The 26,326-nt window shown below is 41.4% G+C and overlaps 1 protein-coding gene across 2 annotated transcripts in view; it reads left to right on the plus strand.

The window, feature by feature from the left end:
• Positions 1-26,326, plus strand: part of Tek (TEK receptor tyrosine kinase) — a 119,843-nt gene that overhangs the window by 43,634 nt on the left and 49,883 nt on the right. For both annotated transcript variants that reach the window (XM_036179734.1, XM_036179735.1), the window contains exons 2-8: positions 147-458; positions 10,415-10,525; positions 10,927-11,079; positions 15,395-15,526; positions 15,954-16,094; positions 20,690-20,818; positions 23,854-24,005. In XM_036179734.1, the coding sequence (XP_036035627.1) occupies positions 147-458; positions 10,415-10,525; positions 10,927-11,079; positions 15,395-15,526; positions 15,954-16,094; positions 20,690-20,818; positions 23,854-24,005 (1,130 nt within the window). The remainder of the gene's footprint in view (positions 1-146; positions 459-10,414; positions 10,526-10,926; positions 11,080-15,394; positions 15,527-15,953; positions 16,095-20,689; positions 20,819-23,853; positions 24,006-26,326) is intronic.

Raw genomic sequence — 26,326 nt, forward strand, 5'->3', positions numbered from 1 at the left:
TCCAGTGGAATATGGGCACATTTTAATATCAGAGCATAAAATGACTGTTTGTATGACTATATTTAAATGAAGCTTCAGGCAAGAGGAGCTTGACCTGTGGAGTCACGTTAATGTATGTCATCATACATCATGCTCTCTCTTTTTAGGAATAACAGAAGGAGCCATGGACCTGATCTTGATCAATTCCCTACCTCTTGTGTCTGATGCTGAAACATCCCTCACCTGCATTGCCTCTGGATGGCACCCCCATGAGCCCATCACCATAGGAAGGGACTTTGAAGCCTTAATGAACCAGCACCAAGATCCACTGGAAGTTACTCAAGATGTGACCAGAGAATGGGCGAAGAAAGTTGTTTGGAAGAGAGAAAAGGCTAGCAAGATTAATGGTGCTTATTTCTGTGAAGGTCGAGTTCGAGGACAGGCAATAAGGATACGAACCATGAAGATGCGTCAACAAGGTAACATGCCTCTAAATGATGGGCAGGTTGGGTCCACTGGGGGACACACATATTTCAACAGCTGTTCTCTTTGAGATTGCACTACTTGCCTGAGTGTAGAGACTGAAGTCACTGTGTTCCTCACCATTGCTTTATCTCTGCTACCTAGTACATTAGAGATGAAAGGTGTAACCCGGTCTAATGCCCTCCCTAGATGGGGGCCAGCCAGGCCAATACTATACCTCATGTCTATTTCATAATTTGAAGTGAAATATGTTATACATTCTAATTGTTTCATGATATTATGAATATATAATTCTGTCATTTGTATATATTATGAAAATATCCCTGCCAAATTTATTGCCTATTTTAACATTGTTCATGTATTTTCTTTATTTGATATTTTGTTTGGTCTGTTGGTAATTGCTCCTAAAAGTAGCTAATGTTTTAAAGAATAAGCATGCTCTGGAAAACTACAAAACAGTAGCTGGAGATGGCTCAGGAGTCTATCATACTTACTTTTCTTGTAGAGGAGCTGGGTGTGGCTCCCAAGACCCATACCAGGAGGCTCACAGTGCCTGAAACTCCAGCTCTAAAGAACTCACACACTCTTCTGGCTTTTGAGGACACCTGCTTGCATGTGAAATACCCACATTCAGACACACGTACACACATATTCAAAATAAAATATATCTCATGGTTGGTGAGATAGCTCAGAGGTTAAGAGTACTTGTTGCCCTCCCAGGGGACCTGGATTCAATTCCTAACATCCACATACTGACTCACAACCATTCAGAACTCCAGTTCCAGGGGATCCAATGCACTTTTATGACCTCTGAGGGCATCAGGTACTAGACACACAGAGAAACATGCAAGCACTCATACACATAAATAATCTAAAAACAAAACCTCAGAAATAAACAAATTAATTGAAAATAGACAAATGCAATGAGAAATATCTATCTGTAACCCAATTACTTTGCTTTCTTCTATCAATGATGTTTTTATTTTTTTAAACAATGGTATTATGTAACATAGCCACAAGTAGGCACACAAGCTGTCAACATTAATAGCTTGAAAAACTAGGCTTGAAAGATATGTAGTGTGTGTTGGCTATAGCTATATTGGACTGACCTTGGCTGGAGAAACTTGGCTCAGTTCACTATGTGTATTTTCTGTCTCAGGCTACCGTAGGTGTGTTCTCGTGGAGATGGAAGAGGAAGGAGAGAACAAGTACACACTTGAGACTTCTTGAACGCTAAGCCAGGCCTGCATGCTATTACTTAGGCCTTGTTTATTGCCCCAGAGAAGTCAACTACCTGAGTCAGAGGGGGGATGCTACAAACTTACGTGGGAAAGAGAATGATTTTAAAGAATGGAGAACTCTGACCCTCTTTGTAAGTTACCATCCTGGGAAGGAGAGCATGCTTCACTTTTAGTGGTTGAATACCCAGGCTCTGTTTAGAAAATAGTAGAATACAGAAGGACAATCTTGAGAGCCTCCTCTAAAAAAAAAAAAGACTCTGCCCCTGTATCTTGCTCCATGGGGTGGGTGTGATGGAACCATTCTGCCAAAATTTAAACAATGGCATTAGGAATAGATGGCATGCAAACCTTATTCAGTGATGTGCTCTGAGGCCCCGGGATCTGGACAGACAGGTAGACAGATGTCTGATAGATTTGATGCTGTGTTCTGTTCATGAAGAAGGCACAGATTCCTGCTGTGATGACCTTGCCTTCATCCATCCGCCACGTTCTTTGAATGGCTGACACCACAAATAAAGACATTCTTTTTAAGTTTTTGTTGCCTAAGCATAGGGCTCAAGAGATGCCATTTTGTGAAACGATGGTATCATGAGCACTTTCAAGGGTTTAGTTTTTCTTAAAAAGTTTTAAGTTTTATGTACATGAGTGTTTTGCCTACATGTATGTCTGTGCACCACATGTGTTCCTGCTGCCTGCAGAAGCCAGAAGAGGGTGTCTGGAACTAGGGTGTTAGAGACAGTTGTGAGTCACCACGTGGGTGCAGGGAACTGAATTCAGGTCCTCTGCTACAACAAGTGTTCTTAACCACTGATCCATATTTCCATACCCCTCAGGGATTTAATTGCAAACGATACAGCTGATCTAGGTAAGGTGAGTGCCTCTGCACATTTTGATGTAAGAATCTGCAGGCCTTTGACTTTTTTACTTTTACTATTTTTCTTTTAGTTTTGACTAATTTTTAAAAATTGTGTGTGTGTGTGTGTGTGTGTGTGTGTGTGTGTGTGTGTGTGTGACCTCAGCATGGGTGTAAAGGTCAGAGGACAACTTTGTGAAGTTGCTGCTCTGTCTCCACATTAACTTACGTTCAGGGATCAAACTCAGGTGGACAGATTGGCAGAAAGTGCCTTTACCTGCTGGGCCACTTTGCTGGCCTGGCAGGCCTTTTTACACCCTTAAAAGTATTTACAAGCCAATTGCGACTCTTTGTAAATGGAGATCTTGTCTCAGAATTTTGCTGAGCAAGCCCTGAGGTTCTGTGTTTGTGTCACTGGGCCCAGAGACTAGTGTCTACTCTACCCCTGACTGTACCTTGAGTTGTGCAAGTTTAGAATCAGCCTGTCTCTGACATCCACCTGAAATCCTTTCTTTGAATTTGCAGCAAGTAAAATATTTGGAGGTGGCAAACACCAATTTAAGGTCAAAAGTGATAAAATCTCCATTCCTCACAAACAAAGGACTTTCTTAGCAAAACTGTACAGTTCACCTTAAAATAACATCGGTCCAAGTGGGAAAAGCACATGGCAGACATTCCCAGGAACGCAGTTCTCCACGGAGGGGACAGAGGTTGAGCAAAGGGATACGAGGTGTGCCAAAGCTATCATGGCTGGTGGTCAGCTCTGTTATTTTTCACGTGTCATTTGGGTTTGATTTGTGTAAAGCGTTGTGTCGTTTTGCTGAGTTTCCACATTCCTAAAGAAGATGAGCTGAGATTTGTGCCCTATTTGTTTAGAGTGGGAAGTGTCAACATTCCCTATTGGGGCTGTCTTGAGGTCGGCCTTGATGAAATTTAAATGATAATATGTAGAGCACATTGAACAGAGTGAAGTTAAAAACTATCACTAATGAGCTGCCCAAACTAAGCCTGGGTCACAGAGGTAAGGATCTTTTAAATTTAGTGAAACGAGGCAAGGCAGGTTTCATGGTGAGCAAGAGTGAGTTGGGGTAGCTTTTACACTTATATCCTCCAAATTTGAGTTCTTTCTCTACCATTCACCAGCTGTACAGCTTGAAACAAGCTAGTTGACTTCTCCTGGTCTTATTTACCACTCTATGTGAAATGGGTATAACAACACCTACCCTACACAGTTATGTTAAACTTTGAGTAAGATTATGTATACATATATATAAGCTCCAGCCCAGAAGCACACTGATTTGTACAGCTATGCTTTCAAACACTTGTATAAAATAACACAAGTCCACATAGGGTGCTTATAAACAGAAGAAATGGGATTTCATTATTTCTAGTGCAGAGACTGTGTTCATGGCTTCACACAGCCTTACTTTATTTTTTTAAATTTTTTTAAAATTGGCTATTCTTTTTTTTCCTCCTTTTTTATTTATTATATTTGTGTTTTAATTTTGCACATCAGCCATGGGTTCCCCTGTCCTCCCCCCTCCCTCTCCTACCCCTACCTTTCCCCTCAGCCCCTCCCCTCCATTCCCATCTCCTCCAGGGCCAAGACTCCCCTGGGGATTCATCCACACAGCCTTACTATGAACAGTTCTTTCTTCAGTTCTGAGCACGGGCTTTAAAAGTACAAAGTCTCTGCTTAAATACCCAGCAGGAACCAGAGCAAAGAATGGATGTGTGGGTGTGGAAGGCAGCGGGTAGTCTGAGCATAGGCCGGCTGGCTCAGGACAAGTTACTCTTAATTGAAATCATCAGTTTTCCTTACTTGAAAATTAAGGAGGATAAAGGTTATTTTCAGATTTTTCTGAAAATCAAATCAGGCACTTACAGGCTAGTAACACAATCTGGTTCATAGTAAAGGTTCAATCACTATTTTAGAACACTAGTGTAGTAATTTAGTGGAGTTTCTTTTTGTTGTTGTTTTGTTTTTTGGTGTTTTGTTTATTTTGAGACAATGTCCCGCTCTGTAGGCATGGCTGGCTACAGACTCTGAGATTAGAAGCAAGAACCACCACACCCAGCTCTAGGGGGATTAGTTTTCCTACTCAGAATTTTAGGGTGTATACTAATTGTGGAAGCACAAAGCAGACAAAGAGGTGACAGGTTTTCTCCAGTGTTGGGACAGTAAGAATGTCTTAGACTGATGACTGGGTCTGCTTTTCCTGTTGGTCATTCAGTGGAGGAAATACGTTACAGAGAGAGTGATATTGATTATGGTACCAGGAAGACTGTCTTTTTTTTTTTTTTTTTTTTTTTTTTTTTTAAAGAACCAATTAGTTTATTGGGGTTTCTTACAAGAGTATGAGTAAGAGGTCACTCACAGGAGCAGAAATGACTCCAAGACAGCTGTACCACCAAAGCCCACCCCTGCATGAGCCACACCTCAGGAATGCAGGGACCCTGAAGTATACTGCACAACTTGAAGGCAGCTACAGGTCAGAGTGCCTCTTCCAGGAAGCTGGGCTCATCCGAGCCTCTTCTAGGCAGTCAAAGCCACGTCTTTGTGCTACCACTACTATTAGTGACAGTCAAACGTCTTGGGATGGCTAGGATGATGGCTCAATTAGAAAAAAACAGCTGCTTTTCCATAACTACAAGGACCTGAATTTGCTCCCCAGAACTCTTGTAGGAAAAAAAAAAAGTACATGCTTGCAATCCCAGAGCTGGGGAGGCAGAGCCAGTGGGAACCCTGAAGAGGGCTAGCCAGCCAGCCAAGCCTAATGGTTAAGCTCCAGGTGAATGAAAGACCATGTCTCAATAAAAAAAGCAGATGGCACTCCTGAGGAGCAGTTCCAGAAATTGTCCTGTGGCCTCCACATTAATCCATAAATGTGCATGTGCATGCATACTAGAACACACATGTGCACCTGCACGCACGTGTGTCACACACACACACACACACACACACACACACACACACACACACACCACATCATGGGAACTCACTTCCCTGTCTAGGAACACAGCTTGATAGGGACAAGCAGCAATATATTCCTCCCTGCTGCTGACTCATACAACTGGGGAGGAAGCAGAAAATCCATTTGAGATGTGCCAAACACAGCTTAAATTGGCTTGCACACCTCAACAATCCAACTTTTTTTTTTTTTTTTTAAATGAATGAAATCTAAAACAATCAACAGCAGTTTGCTCAAACCTCAATGGAGGTTTCATTTTGGGTTAGTGAGTTACAGATAAAGTTTGAAACAGTTTTAGATCCAAAGATCTATTTCAGAGTGAACCAGGAGAAGAAAAGGAAGTTTCACTTGAGAACTAACTTGACATAGAACATCAAACTGCCTAATCGTGATGATAAAGCTGATAGAAAGGACCCATCTGTACCTAAACAACACGAACACATTAAGAGTATTGAAAAACAAAAACAGGAAAAATGTTGAAATCAAATGCATCAAATTCATTCTTCTTTTTGAGACAGGGTCTTAATGTCACCAGGCTGGCCTCCAGCTTAGTCTGTGTACAGCAAAGTATGTGCCTTTGACCTTCTGTTCCATTCCCCAAGTATTGAGATTACAAGTGAACATTACCTTGTCTGGTCTATTCAGTACTGGGGGTTGAACCCAGAGCTTTGTGCACATTAGGCAAGCACTCTACTGAGGGTTTCCAGCCTCAGGCCACATTTATGTCTTTTTCCTACAATTATTTCTGAGTATGTCATATATTGGAGACTATTTCCAGAAGTCTTCCCTGCCTGCCATTCCTCTGGCAACTTTACAAATGTTTTCATCTAAATTAGTCTTTTCCAAGTGCATGATGAGGGCTACTACGGCCCCATTAACACACAGAGCACATCATTCCTGTATTCCAAGGCCTTCACTAGCTAGTGAGTGTTGGACCTAGAAGAATTAAAACCAGCAGCTACCACAGATAGATGTGGTCCTGCCCTTCTGGAGCCTCAAGGGAACAGCAGGGGACATATACTGTGAGCAAAGCTGTGACAGGAAAAGAGTCACCATACAACCACCTAACCTGAGTTCTAGGGGTGTGTAAGGCCCCTGTAGGCATCTAGTGCAGAACTGATGGATGATGGGTAGGAGCAGGTGAGGCATAAGGGGAAGGAGTTGAGAGAAGAGGTAACAGCTATATCTTAGGCAAGAGCGATCAGAGCAGGGATGCAGACCAGTGGAAAGTGAGCTTCAGTAGATGAGTGTGGCCTGAGTCTGTATCTCAACTCTCACACTTGGTTTTGGTTTTAAAAAAGCGGCGCTGGTTACTGCTTGAGAAAGGTCATGAGGCACAAAAAAACCCCAAAAAACAAAAAACAACAAAAAACCATTATCAGAGCTTTATTCGGAGGAGGTTGGGGGGACAGAAGAGAGTGACCTGTGGAAGACACGTGCAGAGGGGGAGAGGAGTCTGTGACTGGCTTCTTAAGGATTTCCCTGCACACGTGCATGTGGCTGCACACGGAGCAATCACAGCACTCTGATGACGGAAGACGGAAGACCCCTCACTTAGCTACTGAACTGTGCATGTGTGGTCATATAGCTGGGGGAGGCAGACTCCTAACAACACTAACATGGACAACTCCAGCTGAGCTCAGCATTTTCATTCAGGAGAAACACCTTTGCTTGCAGCCCTTCACTTTCATCCTCCTTTCCCTCTTCCCCAAAGTGGACAAAGGAAGTGTGTTCGCAGTTTTCTCATCCGGTGATATTGTGCATGTCATCTTCCAGTACAGGGCTCGGCAATCTCACGTATAAAATGAAGCGGTTGGCCTGTGAAGTCTTAGGAACACTAATCTATAACCCATGAGCTCCCTAATTTAAAACAAATCTGGCTTTCCTGGAATTGCTGTATGATCTTGAGCCAGGTTACTTAAACTCTCTGTACCTCAGTCTCCTCATTTTTAAAATGGGGACAATGGCAGTGCTTATGTCAAAGGGATATTATGAAAAATAAATTCCTGTGTTTAGAACAGTGTTTTGTCCATAGCGTTATTAAATGGTGCGTGTTGTTATCATCCAGGCAAGTCACACGGCTTTGATAAATGCACACTGACTATATAACAGGCTCCTATACCAGAGGAAGCCTGAAGTCGAGCGTGCAATTTAAGTCCTTTGCTAGTATTTGGCGAAGAATGACCAGCTCAGAGACATTCCTGCAGATGGACGGCCATAGACCTTTGATGTGAAGGTGCCCCTAAGAAAACAGGGAGCTAACAGACCAAGTCTGAAATAATAAAAAGTCACAGAGTAGAGGGAAAAAGCTACACTGGAGTGGAGCCTACAGAGCAATCTGAGTTCCTTTCCGAATACAATGCCCAGGGAGAAGTCCCACGCTCAACTAAACAATCTCCACACAAAGGGGAGAAAATATAAACAAACTGCAGAGAAAGCCCCGAAGATGAAATGATCAGAAATGTTCTCACAGGAGTCTCTCACAGCCAGGAAGGACTTTGTGTGTTAGGGTGGGCAAACTGTCAACATAAGAATGAGCGCTCTGATGCCTCCGCTCTATACCTATGCTCCCTGTCCCTGCCTGCCTTCTCTGCGTGGTGATCCATTTCAGTTCCTGCCACGCACACTAATGTCACAAATTCATCATAGCAGTGATGTCATTTATTGATACCATGAGAGCCTTGAGGCTTAGCTTCTACTGCTTCGTATTCATAACAGCCTTCATGGTAGACTTTATTTCTGAATTATAGATGAGAAAGCTGCCAAGATGAATTTACTTGGTAGGTACCAGAGGACAGATTCAGGCCCAAGGCCATCTGTTTCCAGTGCTCATACTAATCTCTACCTTGCTCCCTCCATGTTTGTCCTGGGTATCGAGTGCATTGAAGGCATTCACTTTCCTGACCATACAGGGGAGACCTGGCAGGGAACTATTCTGTTAGCAGCCACTGCACATAGCCCCAAATAAGCAGACCACCAAAGCCTTTTTAGTGTGGTTCAGAGGCATCTCCTGCCATTATAGGGTATCTAGAGATACACAGAGCACTTGATAGGGTCTCTCAAGCCAGTTCTCATGCAAAAGACACAGGCAAATCAAAGATTAAGATACTAACCACCTGACTCACCGTAAGACCTTAGCAGAGCCTCTCTGATTTCAAGACTTGGTCCTGGGCTGGAATTCTATAGGAATTTTGTGATTTTTGCTATCACGTGAAGGATATTCTGCTGTTGATTTCCGATTCAGATGTATTCTGACCAGAAAACTCTTATTTATGGAGGTGTGCTTTGTAACGTTCATATAATTGGGGAAGGGTTCCACGGGTTCTGAAGACTTCAATTATACTCTTTAAACCATGTGCATTTCTACGTGGTAGTTTTTTGGTGCCTGGAGACTTGCCAGTTTCTTCCTTTTACTGTTGGTGTTGTTTCATGGCTTTTGAAGGACTGATGTTATTACGTGGGCAAGCCTTATGAATGAGATTGCCTAATAAGATTTTACTAGATGGCTCCTTATCTCCACAAAAGACTATCATGATCCCCTAAACATTTTTTTGGCATTAAAAGTACTTTTCCAATGTAGGCACTGCAAAATTAGTTTCTTTTAGTTAGTTTAGTGTATATGTTCCTATTGCTTTACTCTCAAGATGGTCTGTTCATTTAGTTTCATACATAGTCTGTGAAAAGAGTGCCGGGTTATATGTATTATTTTAATGCATCCTGTAATCCTTTGCCTTTTACATGTATTTGGTATGTCTTCTATCACTTTATTCTGTGTTTTGTGTGTGTGTGTGTGTGTGTGTGTGTGTGTGTGTGTGTGTGCCATGATTTTCTTTGTCTTCACCTGTTCTCTGTGTAGTCTTCTGTTGACTTCTATCATCTCTTGCCCTTTAAGAAGGTGGTATGTGTCACTTGTCTCCTGTCAGTGTTAGTCCTTGTGCATTGATTTAACACTACCTAAAGATAATCCCCATCTTATTCCATGGAGTGTTGGTCTCTGAACACTATGGTGTACATTAAAGGAATTCAGACACTTGCTTCTGGAGAAATGTTAGACACTTTCACATCTTCTCAGTAAGCCAAGCAACTGAGGCAATGTTGGGGTCCCAGACTGACACAGAGGCAGGAGTTTGCAGTAAGTGATGGCATTGTAAGTCATATGCAGAATCCTTCCTATTCCGCCTTAGTGCCAGCCAGTTCCACAACTGAGTCAGCTCCTCCTTGTTAATGGAAGGGTAGAGGATAAGACATTAGTGTCTATCCTTGTCTTTCCTCTTCAATATCTCAGACTTTATATCATAAACAAGTGCAGCATTACACTCATTCTACTTTGTTTGGAGTGCTCTAAAGCAGTTACACTTATTTTTTTTTTTTTCTTTTTAAAGTAGCAATCACCATCCTGTAAAAAAGAGCAAAGGAAAAGCGAGTAGGCAAATGTTACTGTCTTTTCTACACTGAGGAAATTTATATCCCATTAGAATCCTTTTGTACTTTGAGTAAACATGGCAGGGATTGGGGAAAGGTAGCAGATTAATAGTTAATATAGTTAATATTTATAGTTAATATCAGGGTATAGTATAATAGCAGTTGTCAATCATCATGAAGTCTCCACTTCCCCAGTCATGTGCATTATAAAATTGTCATATGTATATTGTGTGTATATATTTGTATTTTAAAAAGGAAATGACCATTCCTTTCATTAGATTCTCTAAAAGGCTCATATGGTCTATTATACACTATTGTTCTTCATATGAGAAAAGCCAGGTAATGCTTAGCATGTGCTGGGTCTCATCCTCTGAACTTTGGTGTTTGTTCATTTCAGAGAAAAATGTGTTAACTCATTTTTGTATGTATGTATTTATTTATTCATTGTCTTTCTCTTTTAAAAGCTTCCTTTCTACCTGCTACTTTAACTATGACTGTGGACAGGGGAGATAATGTGAGCATATCTTTCAGAAAAGTGTTAATTAAAGAAGAAGATGCAGTGATTTATAAAAATGGTGAGTCTGTTTCATCCCCTTCCATCTCTGTGGTATGAGACATTAGATAACATCTAACACATTAGATATTGTCATATTGCAATTTCAATGGTAGTTGTCTAAAAAGATGCTATAATTCACCTATCAAAGTTTATCTCTAACAGAAGCCCTCTTAGACAATGTGTTTGATTATTTAATTGATCAAATGGAGGCAGGGATTCAAATATCCATGTACATCCATGCATACACATATAAGCTATAGGTGCTTACAATGATAACTGTCTGTGACATAATAAGTAAAGTCTCAAGTCCCCCCAGGTCAGATGTGAGGTTGCCTGACTGTGAGGTTATTTGATGGTAAAGAGAAACAAATAGCAGTGTTTGAGCACAAACTGTTTTCTTCCACTTTTCTCCCTTGCCAGGTTCCTTCATCCATTCAGTGCCCCGGCATGAAGTACCTGATATTTTAGAAGTGCACCTGCCTCGTGCTCAGCCCCAGGATGCTGGTGTGTACTCGGCCAGGTACATAGGAGGAAACCTGTTCACCTCGGCCTTCACCAGGCTGATAGTCCGGAGTAAGTGATGGGGAGGCCACCATTCTGTACTGGTGTAGCTGTTAGGATTTGTAGTTGCAAGTTATGGAAACTGACAGTGCTACATAAACAAAATGGAGAGATGGGGTGGCAGGATACCAAGGACTCTTGGGAATTTGACACAGAGGCTAACAAGCAAGTTGCAGAAAAGATAGACTCTAGGGAAAAGGTGGGGTTCAGAGATAGTGGGGTTAGGCTAAGCTTTTCATCTAGGAGTTTTCTATTCCTACAGTTAAGGTCCACAATGCTTTTCCTCTGGGTTTTATATTCCCAGTAGAAAGAATTAGCTTGGCCTAAATACATGGTAGGCCTAGATGTCTACCAGCCTGAACCAGGGAGCCATAGGCGAGAGTAGAGCCAGGAAACAGAAGTCATAGTAATATCATAGGACCATCCCCATTAGAAGGGGAGTTGCAGTGAGGAGGGTGGTCTCACTGAGGAGGATTAGGTCATCTGGGCTCCTAGGTAAACATTAGTTCCTCCAAGTCCCATGTTAGATCATTTAACTCTCTAATGTGATCTTTGTGTTTAGTTTTGAAAGTTGCAAGACTTAGAACTAGGGAAAACTTTCCTCTTCCTATAATTTAATCATCAAGTATAATCATCAAGGTAGAAGGAGCCAGCACCAGTAATTTTTATGGAGAAATTGATTTATAGAAAGCAAGAGACTTGCCTTGAATTTCCCTCAGCCATGCCAAGTGATCTGTGCTATTAATCACTCAGGCCTTTTGGTCTAAGTCTCTGTCATTCATTCCTCTGATGATGGAGCTCTTTAATTCATGAGGGTAATTTATTTTGCTTTGCATTATGTGAATTTATTCATTTATTTATTCATTTATTTATTCATTCATTCATTCATTCATTCATTCATTCAATAAAGGGTATTGATAAGTGTATTGAAAAGCATTGTGTTGGTGTTAAAGACATTGTATAACACAATAAACCTTGGGTAATTCCCAGTCAGAGCAGGTATGTATATAATTAGATAAGTCAACATTACAATATAATGGAAGAAGTCTAAAAAGTGTGGTTCACATAGTTTATGTCCCATGACAAGACACCTCAAGAGATATAAAGTAAAGTAAGGTATTTTATAGTCAGGATAATTAGAACTTGATTCAAGAGAAATCTGCCCATGTTCCCCAAACTGGCTTCTTGTACAGTGCTCATGATAAACAAGTCATTAAAGGCACAAGACAGGATGTTAGTAGATCTGTAGGATTTAGCTTTTGATGTCTAGCTTTTCAGTTACTTCCTGAACCAGTTCCCCTGTACTCCACTACACAGGACAGCCCAGATGGTAAAGGAACAATTGCATTCATTGTTTAAGATAGTTCTTGTCTAATACAATGTGGTATACTCAAGGCCTCAGAATCTGGGACAAATGGGTGTGTTGTCTTGGACCAGACATTATACTGGTATATGTCTGTTTGAGAATGGGAAAAACAGAAGGGCCTTCCTACTCTTAACTCTCACCTGAACACATGATTTCTGGCACTAGTGAGTGTGTTCCACTGTCACCAAGAAAGTCTCCAGAACTATCACCTGGGAATCACAGTTTAACTCTGTTGTGATTCTTCCTGGAGATGGTGTCAGATCCCACAGGTAAGGGCTCAGTTATCTGTTGTTGCCCTTATTTTGCTTGCAAGTTGAAAAACCACAGATCATTGTAGTGGGTAGCCATCCCAGCCTTGGCCTGGAAGTTCCAAGCCCCACTGAGGTTTTGGTAATGGTCATGCCCACAAGGCAGGCCTGAGGGTGGAAGCTGAAGACCCAGGATCCTGAGGAGAGGTCTCTCTTGATTCTGGGACCCTGGACGCTGGAGGTAGACCGAGCAGAGTTCTCCAGAGAACACAGCCGGACTGCGCCATACCTTTGCCAGACCCTACAACCTATCCCTTCATTTGTGAGTTACCCCACAAAATAAACCTCCCTTTTAACTACGTGGAGTGGCCTTAATAATTTCACCAATAGATCGTGCCCTGTGCTTCTGCCAGAATATGTACTCAAGGTTTCTCAAACTCCTCTTCTTCGTTTTGGTGAATTGCTAGATCATCTCCCAGAACTCGGAACTGACTCAGGTTTATAATAGAGAATACTAAAGAGGATGCAGATTTATGGCCACAGGGCAGAGATACACAGGGCAAGGAGCAGGGACATGATAGGTAGCACTTTCCAGGAAACTTCTAATCCAGAAACTCTCTCGATTTTGTTCAAATCATTAGCCAACATTCAACCAACCCTTAGCCCTTCCTAGAGATTACAGGTGGGTCTAATGTCCCAACTCTCCAGTCATGCCTTGGTGTTTCTGGTGAGCCTTATCATAATGTTAGTTAAGGGCCCCTTCACCACCATAATTAGTCATCTCATAACATCTCATTAGCATACAAAGGTGTCTCATTAGCATCAAAAGTTGTTCATCACTTTGAAGGTTTTAGAAACAGGGTACCAGGAACCATGTATAGGAACCAAATTTTATTTCTTAATTTATTACATTGTCATCTAGAAAAATGTTTTAAATCTTTGCTTTTTTTTTCTTTTTTGGTGAGACAGGGTCTCATGAGAGTCTTCTAGTTCAGACTCCCAAGTGCTAGGCTTATAGACCTGAGTCACAATGTCTAGTTCACAGCTGTTTGCAAATGTCAAAACATGAACAGAGATTAGAATTTGGAGCTTATCTGGCCTTTTCTCATAAAGTAAAAGATTCCATTTTGATCTCCATAATGTTTTCTGGTTGGAGTATATGATGATGCCTCTGTGTTAGCATATTTAATGAAGCTATTTGAGAGGTACTCCTGTCTAGAATCATTCAAAAGAAGTTCGGGTGGGACTATAACCTCCCTATTTAACAATAATTCCCCAATATGACTAATTTCATGTTTAGCAATGGAAGCTGGAGGCATTTTTTCATTTCCCATAGCCATGAGGCATCTCTTCTGTGTGAACTAAAGCAGATGATGCTTTAACATTTTGTCGTAGGAACCTCACTGATGATATTTATAGATGTCAGTATAAATTTTCTCCTCAACAAGATTTCTCATAACAGAGGTTTTTTTCCTTTGTGTGCCATGAAGATATGGTTCCTTAAATACAGAATCACAAAGCTTAAAAGAAAAGCTTAGTCAAATAAGCGAATATTATTTGATTACCAACAAACTCAACTTCTCCATCCTAAGAGATCACCCCTGTTATCCGCTAGAGTTTTAGTCTTTCTTCCTTTCTGGAATTGGGGGTGAGGCTGGGCTACAGGCAGATAGTAGGCTGGGGAGTACAGTTTCTGGCAAGAGGAGCCTGTTCCACTTACATCATCTGACCTTATGTTTAGCATGTGTAAGTGCCTGGTAGCCTGGCTCTCACTATTTCTGCAGAGTTCTTTCTCCTATTGTATGCCAAGGAACATAACTGTTAGCTTTCAGACATCGTGTAATTTTATCTATGAAGTGGAAGGCTGTAAGCAATGGTGTGTGTTGATAGTCTTCCTGATTATGTTAGAGAAAGCACTGATAGCCAGGAGTTCTTGCCAAGGAGGTTTGGAGGTGACATCAGCTGCAGGCATGTATCCAAGCACTGCGAGACTAGTGCTTGGGGACAATGCTACTAGTTCCCTACAGAAGAAAAGTGAAACTAAATTTTCAACCATGAAGGACCATACCAGTGCTCCTGAGTTTTCTGTATATTTGAAGTTATTCTTGAGTCTAACTAACATCCTAAAAAATAATCAAGTATTGGAAGTAACAAGGAAAGATCTAGGAAGCTTTTGCCACCTTGAGCTGAGTTTTGCCTGTCTTGGTACTTTGCTTTACTTTTTTTTTTTTTTTTTTTATATATTTTCCAGCTGAAATAGTGTATGCAACTGGCTATTTCTTCTCTTTGGCCTTAGCCCTCCTTCACCTACTCCATGTAGAGTCAACGTGTGGGCTTGCTGGCTGCAACTTCCAGGCACAAGAGTTTTTCATTCCAATGTTGTGGGTCTGAGGTTTGGGTTATTATCAGGTTCCTCAGTGGTTGAGATGCCATGCATCTGTCTTTAAAATGCTTCGGTCTTGGACTGTGCCTTCCTTTATGCCCCTTTCTATTGGCAAGGCAGGATTTGGTACTCCTTGTCTCTGCTTCTATCATTGTTTACTGTTAAACTCTCTCCCCTCATATTACACTATTAGCTTTCAGAGACCAGAGACTATATTGTCTCTTCATTCCCCATTGCCCACTAAAATGACTGTCATGTATTAGTTGTTCAATAGCAGTTTGTTGAGTGAATATGCTTTACATTCCCTCTCCGTGTTTTTCTTAACAAAAGGATGTGAAACTCAGAAGTGGGGGCCTGACTGTAACCGGCCCTGTACTACATGCATGAACAATGGTGTCTGCCATGAAGATACTGGGGAGTGCATTTGCCCTCCTGGGTTTATGGGGAGGACATGTGAGAAAGGTAAGTGAATATACTTGATGACTAAACCATAGTTTGAAAGAGCCATCATTACTGAATGGACTTTTACATCTGGACATAGATGAGAAGGGGCTAAAGGGCTTTGCTTAGGTCTATGGTACCATCTTTGTGTGGACTAGATACTTTTTCTAAAGGTTATTTATTGCAGACCACTGGAAAGTTATAAGAAAACACCAGTCTGTGGTGCTGCAGTCAAAGTGAAGGTTCATAATCTGTGAAACTGAGTGATGGCCCCGAGCCCCTCTTTGTGAGGTGGTTTTGTTTTCTGGAAAGTGGATCATGATGGCAGGCTTGCCAGCATGCAGATTAGAATTTCCCTCTCTAGGAGAAACTTTAAAAGGAGAGTTTAGCATTTGAAGGGGTTGCAGTTTGCTTTCTGAATCAGACTTTGTGTCTTTTCCTCCCACAGCTTGTGAGCCACACACATTTGGCAGGACGTGTAAAGAAAGGTGTAGTGGACCAGAGGGATGCAAGTCTTACGTGTTCTGTCTCCCAGACCCCTATGGGTGTTCCTGTGCCACAGGCTGGAGAGGGCTACAGTGCAATGAAGGTGTGCACCACTTAGACTGGGAACAGAGGAAGCTGCAGCTGGTGTATGGAGGCCACGCAGTTAGCTGACATCACTGAGTAGGATGCATCAATTGCTTGGTTACTTACTTATGGCTAGATATAGAGATTTAAATCATAGACATCTTCAAGCAAAAGACATTAGATTGGACAGTGAGATTCTGGATCTGGTAGTAGGTGTTTCTCATGCATGTTACCTAGGGATCTTGTTAAAAAACAGATTGTAACTTGCATGGTTCTGGACTGGGGCCTGAGACTGGCATTTATATTGGATCTCTAGGCAACTATGTTATGTTTGGGTTTTCGACCATGCTTTGAATAAAAAGATTAAGGAAGATTTTATTTTATTTGTCTTGTGCCATAAAAATCAGGCTTTAGGACAGATCCAGGTAACATTTAAGGTTCAAAAGTGAAGTTGACTCCTGTCACTTTATGGAACTTACTCAAGAACTGATGATCAACACTGACAAATTCATTAACATCCATTATCTCAGATTTTTCTTTGTGTGTATGAGAATATGCTTGAGTTATATGCTCACCAAAGTTAAAGTACACAGTGCTGTATACCTGCCTGTACTTAAAACACTACACCTTTAAGAAAGTACTTAAACAGCACAACTGAAACTTTGTACCCTTGACTAACATCTCCCCAAATTTCCCACTAATCCCTGTAAACAACTGTCCCATGCTTCTGTTTCTTGAGATTCCATCCATAAGAGAGAGTGTAAAATATCTGTCCTTCTCTGTCTGGTTTATTCAACTTAAATAATGTGCATTTGCTTGTGTTTTTAGGGAACGTCTACATTTTTTTTAATAGTTACATGCCCGTGAACAGTGTGTGAGTGTTCTGTTCTTTCTTTTTTAAAGATTTATTTATTTATTATGTGCACAGAAGAGGGTGCCAGATCTCATTACAGATGGTTGTGAGCCACCATATGGTTGCTGGGAATTGAACTCAGGACCTCTGGAAGAACAGACGGTGCACTTAATCTCTGAGCCATCTCTCCAGCCCGAGTGTTCTGTTCTTTATACTCACCCACATTTGCTGTCTTTGGTCATATCAATAATAGCCATTTTAACAGATGCAAGATGATGTCTCATTGAGTTTTTAATTTGTGTTTCCTTGAAGTTGACTATGGGTTGCCAGTGATGACACCAGAGCTATGTGCATGTCAGGCTGCATCCCTCCCCTTTGCCTGACCACCAGTATTATCAAACATGTTTTCATGTACTAAGAAGTGTCAACCCAGGTTCTTTTGTTCCATTGGAACTTTAATGAGATTATATTGATCGAGCTGAAAATGCAAGTTGCCTCTTGGTTCCTTGAACATGTTGTCAAGTTAAAACTATCCACCAGAAAAAAAAAATTAGTTTTCAAGTAAAAGTAATGCTATAGTTGACTGAAATAAGAGGAGCTCATCAATAGAAGCCACTCATCATCTAACATTGTTAGAGCACCGTAGACGAATTTCCAAACAGTCTTATTAAATAGAAACACAGAGCCAAATACAGAGGTAATAGACGAAGAGATCAGAGCAATAGCCACGACTAGCCTTAGCTTACCTCCAGCAGTAGCTTCCATAGAAGGAGCTTCTTCCTGTGTAACCTGTGTTTTTACTGCTTTCCTGTTCTGCCTTCTCATTGGCTCTAAACCCAGCCACATAACTTCCTCGTCACTGCTTGTCTATAGACTTCCAAGTCTCTATGGTTGGTACTGGGATTAAAGACTTGTCACCATGCTTGGCTGTGTCCTTAACCACACAGAGACTCTGCCTGCCATGTAATCATATTAAGGGCATGGGCTACTACCGCCTGATCTCCAGGCAAACTTTATTTATTAACATACAAATAAAGTATCATATTTCAGCACAAATAAAGTATCACCACAGAATGTTGTCCAAGGAAGTTCAGAAGTTCAGTAGTCCTTACAGGAAAGGTACAGTTCCTGCGCCACTTGAAGGAGCTTTGCAAAGTTCAGAAGTATATTGAATGGCAGAAATACTCTGTCGTTAGGAGAAAATAAGGGACAAGGAAAGAAAGATAATATCATCAGAAATTCTCTTATTTGTAGTTTTTAGTAGTTTAACAGATATCTTTCTCTATATTTGCCCTGTTTGGTGTTTCCTGAATTATCAGATGTGCAAATGTCAACAGATTGGCAGAAATCTAAAGCACTATTTCTGTTTTTAAAAGTTATTGATTTTGCGTGTGTGTGTGTGTGTGTGTGTGTGTGTGTGTGTGTGTGTGTGTGTGTGTGTGTGTGTGTGTGTGTGTGTGTGTGAATGTGGGCATGCCTACATGTGGACTTCAGAGGATGACTTCCAAGAGTCACTTCTCTCTTTTCACCATGTAGGCCCCAGGGGTTGAATTCAGGTTGTCAGTCTCAGCAGCAAGTGCCTTTGCCCACTGAGAGCTCAACTAGTGGTTCTCAACCTGTGGGTCATGACCCCTTCTGGAGGTCACATATCAGATATCCTACATATCACATGTGTACATTACAATTCATAACAGTACCAAAGTTACAGTTATGAAGTAGCAATGAAATAATCTTATGGTTGGGAGACACCACAGCATGAGAAACTGTATTAAAAGGTGGCAGCATCAGGAAGACTGAGAACCACTGAAACCAGTCCTAAAGCAGTTTCTGCAATATCTTTTCTATGGTGTTCTTTCCACACTAAGGTATTTCACCTTACAATATTGTTCCAAGGGTGTAGTTGGAAGTTTTTCTGTGTCCTGCCTGGCCCACGGTTGGGACAAATCTGTCACCCACAGTCCTACAGCCTTTTATAAAATAATCACACAGAGGCTTATATTAATTATTAACTGCTCAGCCATTAGCTCAGACTTATTACTGACTAGCTCTTACACTTAAATTAACCCATAATTCTTACTTATGTTTAGCCACATGACTTGGTACCTTTTCTCAGTTCTGCCTTGTCGTCTTGCTTCCTCTGTGTCTGGCTGGCGACTCCTGACACAACCTTCCTCTTCCCAGAATTCTCCTTGTCTGCTTATCCCACCTATACTTCTTGCCTGGCTACTGGCCAGTCAGCATTTTATTTATAAGCCAATCAGAGCAACACATTCACAGCATACAGAGCGACATTGCCCATCATGAGGGCATTGCTTCCATCCCTTTCTTCCTTTACTTCAGGTTGAATGTCTGTGGGTATAGCTTCAGACTTTTTCTGTCTCCACTGTTTCTGAGTTCACACAGCATTTCTTGTATTTTAGATACAGGAATTGTCTTAGTTGCTTTTCTATAGCTGTTTAGAAAAAATACCCTAAGAAAAGCAGCTGAAGAAGTAAAGGGTTTGTTCTGGCTTATAATTCAAGAGTACATTGCATATGGTGGGGCCATCAAGTTAGCAGGAGCTTGAAGCAGCAGGTCATATGGCATCCACAGTCAGACGGCAGACAGTCATGATGCCTTTGCTCAGCTCACTGACTCCTTTTTATGTAGCCCTGGATCCCAGCTCCTAGGATAGGGCCAGCCACAGTTGGCAGGTCTTTGTCCTTCAGTTAACCTTATTAACACATCCCCTCACAGGCATGCCCAGAGTGGCTCATTACCCATCAAATTGACAGGTGAGATTAATAATCACTGTGGTTTTCCCATTGTAGATTTTTTCTGGGGGTGGAGTGGGGTATTTTTATATTTCTCTGCTGAAATTTCTCATTACTGTGGATGTACTATCTTTGACCTCACTGAACATAATTATTTATACTTGATTTGAAAATCGTGTCTTCTCTTTCTAATATTAGTTCCTTGCAGTTAGTTGCTATTGAGTTTTTCTTTTTTAAAAAATTGAACACAGTTCTCTATTGCTTCTTATATTGAGTAATTTGAAATGTTACCATGAGCACCTAATATTACACTGAGGGGATTCTAAAGCATAATATGTCCCTTAGGGGGTATGCTCACTTTGTTATTTTAGTAGGCAACTAACTTGGTAGGACTCAAGCTACAGGCTGTGACTCTTAGTCATCAGGTCAAACTCTATTCTGTTCTTTCATCTTTATCTGGGCTTCTCCCAGTATCCTGAGCATGTGTGGTTCAAGGGTTAGCCAAAGCTAAGTTTTCTTTCTCTTTCCAAGTCACTAGTTCTGATTTCCCTTCTCTCTTCAGCTACTGATTTCTCTAACTCTCCTTCAATTTGTCAAGCCAATGAAACAACAGATTTTTTTTGTGTGTGTGTTTTATCCTCTTACATGGTGTTAATTGTTCCCAACACTTAAGCAAAAAGCTGAAAAATACACTATTCCCATCTTCTAAATTTCAATTCTCCTTTAGAAGTCCCCTGGTTTCCTCTGCCCCACATACCTTCTCTGGTGATTTCATGTAATCATTTTCTGAATATTGTATTTAGAAGTGTGTCCTGGTAGAAAATTACTGAATTCTCTAGAAGCAAATTTGCTTAGCCTTTAAATCTCAGTAAAGCTCACAAATGACACACTACTGTATATAAGTCAGCAAAGTTGATAGTGTGGAAGGACATCAAAGCTAGCCACTGAGAGGCTTAGTTGCCTTTCTTCCTCTCTACTAACATTGCTTTATGCCGTCTTTGTTTCCAGCATGCCCACCTGGTTACTATGGGCCAGACTGTAAACTCAGGTGCCGGTGCAGCAATGCTGAGAGGTGTGATCGGTTCCAAGGCTGCCTCTGCTCTCAAGGATGGCAAGGGCTACAGTGTGAGAAAGAAGGTAAAGCAAGGTAACACTGTGGTCAGGGTCATGTTCAGCATATTTGAGGAAAGCCTGCTGGTGTAATTCTTGCCCTGGCATCCTGACATCCTCTAACTATTTCTTACACACACACACACACACACACACACACACACACACACACACACACACGGGGAAAGAGACAGCCAGAGAGAAAGAGAGAGAACAAGTAGGAATCAGAATACACACTGAAGATGGCCCAGAGGCTTTTAAAACTTCAAAACCATCCCTAGTGACTCATCTCTTCCAACAAGGCCATATTGCTTAATCCTTCTCAAACAGTTCCACCAACTGGGGACTAAATAAACTTAAACTCCTAAATCCATGGGCTTCATTCTAATTCAAACCAACACAGAATCCTCATACTACCTTTGTTTCTCTCTACTCTGAATAAATCAAAAGCCTGCTGAGATCTTCAGCTGACTGTTCTGATCCACTTCTGAAGGACCAGACTTGTCATGGATCTGAATAACAGGGGAACAATTACTTTGTGGGGGAACTTGGACAAAGAATAGTTGGAAAGGAGTGAGGATGAAGGAAATGCTTCACTCGCTTACCAAGGCTTTTTTGAGGTGTTTCATTTCCTTTCCCTGCCTGCCATCTGTAAATTTCACCTAAGTGCAGCTATAGCCATTCACTTAGAAGGTGCAGACTGTGGCTGCTTCTCTGCTCTTTGGTAAGTTTTGAGTTAACCATAGAGAGCATAGCTTATACAACTGAAAATGTTTGTCCTCTTTATAGAAAAAGTTTGCTAATTCATGCCCAAATGTAATTTTGTAATATTTGAAGAAACATGCTTTTATGGCTTGTGAAAAATTAGAGATGAGGGGCTGGAGAAATGGTTCAGCAGATAAGAACACTGGCTGCTCTTCCAGAGGACCCACATTCAGTTCCCAGCACCCGCATGGGAGCTCACAACCACTTGAGCTCCAAGGGACCCAAATGTACTCTTGGCCTCCACAGACATAGACATATGTGCAGTCAAAACACCCACACACATAAAAACATTAGAAATAAAAAGCATGTAACACATTTTACTAGTGTAAATGTGATTTAGATAGAGATACATTTTTAAATTCAATCTTTGTACAGAGTAAGGCTGCTAGCTGGCTTGGCTTTTTGTCCTTGTAGCAAAATATCCAAGAAAGTCAGTAAGATTGCCCGCAAGTGAGGTCACATGATACAACAGGAAGCCAGAGAACTTCAAGGACCCAGGTTACTCTTTTTATGTTAATCTACTTTTGAGTGAACTAGCTGTGCTCCTGCCTGAGAAAATGACCCCAGTGACCTGGTCGCCTTGCATAGAGGTCTCACCTACGAAAAAGCTTTTACTACCTTTTAAATAATATCACTAAAGGTCAAATTACCATGACACACAACTTTGGGGGACACACTTAAACTAGAATCCAATAATATTATCCACATCTGTACTTAATTAAGATATTAGAGTTTTTTTTGTCAAAGACCCTATACTTTAATTAAAAGTTAATTAATTTTCCATGATGCAGGTAGTAGACACATGGGGTCCTGATATCATTGCTTTTGTTAATACCAGGGAACTGTTTTCCTCATTCAATATTGGCAGCACCGGTTTTTATTTGACTGGCTAGAGATTACTTTGGGGGAGTTTATCTCATGTCACTTTTGTGATTGTGTATAATTTAAATCACTCTTTTCTTATTATTTACACGTCACTTACAGACTTCCCAAACAATGAAAGAGCCCTCATACTTCTACATTGAGGATCATATTGTTGACCAGCACCATTATGAGGCACTCTCCTGAGCTGAGAAACTATTTATTTATGTATTTATTTACTTTGTAATGGTACACTTTAAAAAGCAAGATGGGTACTGAAAGCTAGGTCTGGGGGAATGTGTGGCTACAATGACCATTTTAATATTGAGACTCTTCCTCTTCTTCCAAGTCCACTGAGTGTAGCATGAATCTTAAAGGTACTTATTAATAAAATCAAACCTGAGTCCAGTTATTGGGGTGAACGCTGGAAGATCAGAGAAGCAGAACAAGCCACAGCTACCTCACCTCGCCAGTTCCTCAGCTGATCCTGTTTCCTCAGACTGGAAGCCTCTGAGTCCTTATCCAAATGAATCTCAGCTGAACTGCTTCTCGAAAGCCTGAATGCTTAACCAGCCTTAGTTCCTGGTTTTCATGCCTTATATACCTTTCTGCTTTCTGCCCTCACTCCCTGGGATTAAAGGCTCACTTCTTGGGATTAACGGCCTTGAACTCACAGAGATCCAGAGGGATTTCTGCCTCTGGAATGCTAGGATAAAAGGTGTGAGTGCCACCATTTTCTAGCCTCTGTATCTAGTGGCTGTTCTGTTCTCTGACCCCAGATAAGTTTATTAGGGTGCACAATATTTTGGGGGAACACAATACCACCACAACTGAGGGAGCACAGCACCATGGAAAAAGACTGCCTTTTGGCTTCAGGAAGACCTGAGCTTGATTGAGCCTAGGTTCTGAGGTCAAGTTCCTCCTTCTGTAGAGTGGAGATGACAAATGTGCCCTCAAGATCACTATGCAATGATAAAACAAAATAGTTGTAAAGCTCTCAAATAGAGTCTTCGTTTTTTCCCCCACTGCTATGATAAAATATTCGGACAAAAGCAATTTAAGAGAAAAAAGGTTTTAGGTTGGCTCAAAGTTCAAGGTATGTCCGCATCATGGTGGCCAAGGCAGCAGGAGCTGAGGGGAGTTGGGGGGTGACATGGAACCCAGAGTCAAGACATAGTGAGTGATGAATGATAGTTCTCGGTTTGATTTCCCCAGTTCAGGATCCTCAGCAGGGACTGTACCACTCAGAGTTAGTGTGTCTTCCCGCCTCAGCCTATTCAAGATGATCTCCTGCAGACAGGCTCAGAGAGCCATCTCCCAGGTGACTGTAAGTCTTGTCAAGATGAACTCAGCTACAGTGAGTGCCGTTAGAGCAGCTATTGCTGTTAGTTGAAGATTGGACTGCATGGTTCTAATATATATATATTTTAATTTAGGCAGGCCAAGGATGACTCCACAGATAGAGGATTTGCCAGATCACATAGAAGTAAACAGTGGAAAATTTAACCCCATCTGCAAAGCCTCTGGCTGGCCACTACCTACCAGTGAAGAAATGACCCTGGTGAAGCCGGATGGGACAGTGCTCCAAGTAAGAGCCGTTCTTCAGTATGCCTGCTTAGCACTGGAAGATAGTTTCAATATGTTGATCTGTCTTTGAAAGCTGGATTTCACTCCGGAGCTTAAGCCCTCCCTGGCTGGTGTGTTGGCAGCTTGATAAAGTACCATGCTCTTGTGGGGTGTAGAACTGACTCACTGCACTTGCTCTAACTTCCTCTGTATGGACAGTGCTGCAGTGCCAGACTGGGAATTTGCCATCACACTGGGATTGTTGGATCTAAGTGCCAAGGATAGCCCCCATCCTACAAAACTGTCCAACTGTGTGTGGTGAACTGTGCTCAGGTCAGGCTGCACAAGGCTCTGTCCTCACATTATCTCCATGTTTCTAAATCCTATGTCAGGAAGAGCAATGTGGCCTAGGGGCCACACAGGGATAGTGAAGCCCATGAATCAGTAACATACATTCTTATGCTACCATGACACAGATTTTGTTATAGTATTCAGACCTGACCCTAAGAAAGGTCTCTACCAATGCTCTATGCCCATCCCAGATTGAGGATTTTTTTTAATTGAAAATAATTTTTCATACAGTATATTCTGATCATGATTTCCCCTCCCTTATCTCCTTCCAGATCCTCTCCATCTCACCACACAGCCAACTCCATGCCTTCTTTCTCTCTCTCTTTAGAAAACAAACAGGCCAATAAATAAACAAAACAGAATAAAACAAAACAAACAGAAGGAGAAAACAAACTAAAAACATGAGAAACATATATCCACTCATAGACACACACATGCAACCACACAAAACCCATAAAAGCACAAAATCAGAAACCACAATAGATAAGCAAAAGACAAGTTAGGTTAAAAACAAAAAAAGCATTATGAGCAAAATTTTTCCAAAAAGCACTGCTGAGCTCAGATTGTCTTGGCCTTCTATTGTTGGTCATGGGCCTTCCTTAAGTGGGGTTTGTATATCCAGTAAGACTCCACTGGAGAAAATGAATTTTTCCTTTGGAAGTGGTTGTCAGTTGGTGATAGCTTCCAGTTTAGGAATGGGAGACTGTGTCCACTTCCCATCTCAGTACTGAGGCCCCATCTGTCTTGGACCTGTGCATGCTGCTACAGTGTCTGTGAGTTCATATGTGCATTGGTCCTGTTGAGTCTGGAAGACACTGTTTCCTTGGTGTCCTCCATCCCCACTGAATCTTACACTCTTTCTGCCTCCTCTTCCACACAGCTTCCTGGGCCCTGAGGGGAGGGTTTTGATGAAGACGTCGCATTTAGAACTTAGTGTTTCAATGTCTCTCACTCTCTGCATATTGTATAATTGTGAGTCTCTGTATTTGTTCCCATTTTCTATGGGAGGATCTGATATTGGCTGAGTGAGACACTGATTGATGAGTGTAGCAGAATGTTGTTAGGAGTCATTTTATTGCTAGCAGAACAGTGGTATTTGGTTTCCCCCTAGGTTTATCTAATCCTCTTCACTCTACCCACACTCCCCATCTCTTCTCTCTCTCACTGTTTCCTCTCTCTCACTGTCTCTCTGTGGATGGACATCCATCTCAAGCCTATCTAGTCTTAGGTTCATGGCCATCTGAGCAGTGTTCACTGTGGGTTTCATCTCATGGAGTGGGCCTCAAATCCATGAACACTTGTCAACAGGGGTGAAGACTCTAGGTAGGCACCTGCTGGACTTTTCAGTGTTTGGTGAGTAATGCAGGCGTTGTCTTCATCAATAGGACTTTACCATTAGTTCATGGAGAGCAACAAATACTCATGGCAATAGCCTGGGTTATTTGGAAAGTTTCCATGAGATTTCTTTGAACAATAACTTGATTGGATGTAGCCTAATCCTGGCACTGGAGGTTTTACTTGGTGATACAAGATATCTAGTTGGTCCTTTGTCTCCCCTACTATTTGGTGATTCCATTCAAAGTTTTTTCATATATATATATATATATATATATATATATATATATATATATATATATATTAGCAAGCTTCTACTGTATTAGGTTTCCATATGATCCCTAAGATGGCTCTTACCCCTCCCTTTCCATTTGATCTTCCAATTCCTACCCCCTACCCATTTCTCCATAACTATATATGCTATTTCTTCTACTTCAGGAGTTTCTTCCTTCCCCTCTAGTCCCTTACTCTATACCCAACATCTGTGGTTATATGGATTATGGCCTCCTGATAGAAGATTTAATATCTAACATTCACATATAAAAGAATACATACCTCATTTGCCTTTTTTTGGTCTGGGTTATCTCATTCGGGATGATTTTTTTTTTCTGGCTCCATCCATTTACCTGTAAATTTCATTTTTCTTTTACCAACTAG

Source organism: Onychomys torridus, chromosome 2 (genome assembly GCF_903995425.1).
Source record: "Onychomys torridus chromosome 2, mOncTor1.1, whole genome shotgun sequence".
NCBI classification, from domain to species: Eukaryota; Metazoa; Chordata; class Mammalia; order Rodentia; family Cricetidae; genus Onychomys; species Onychomys torridus.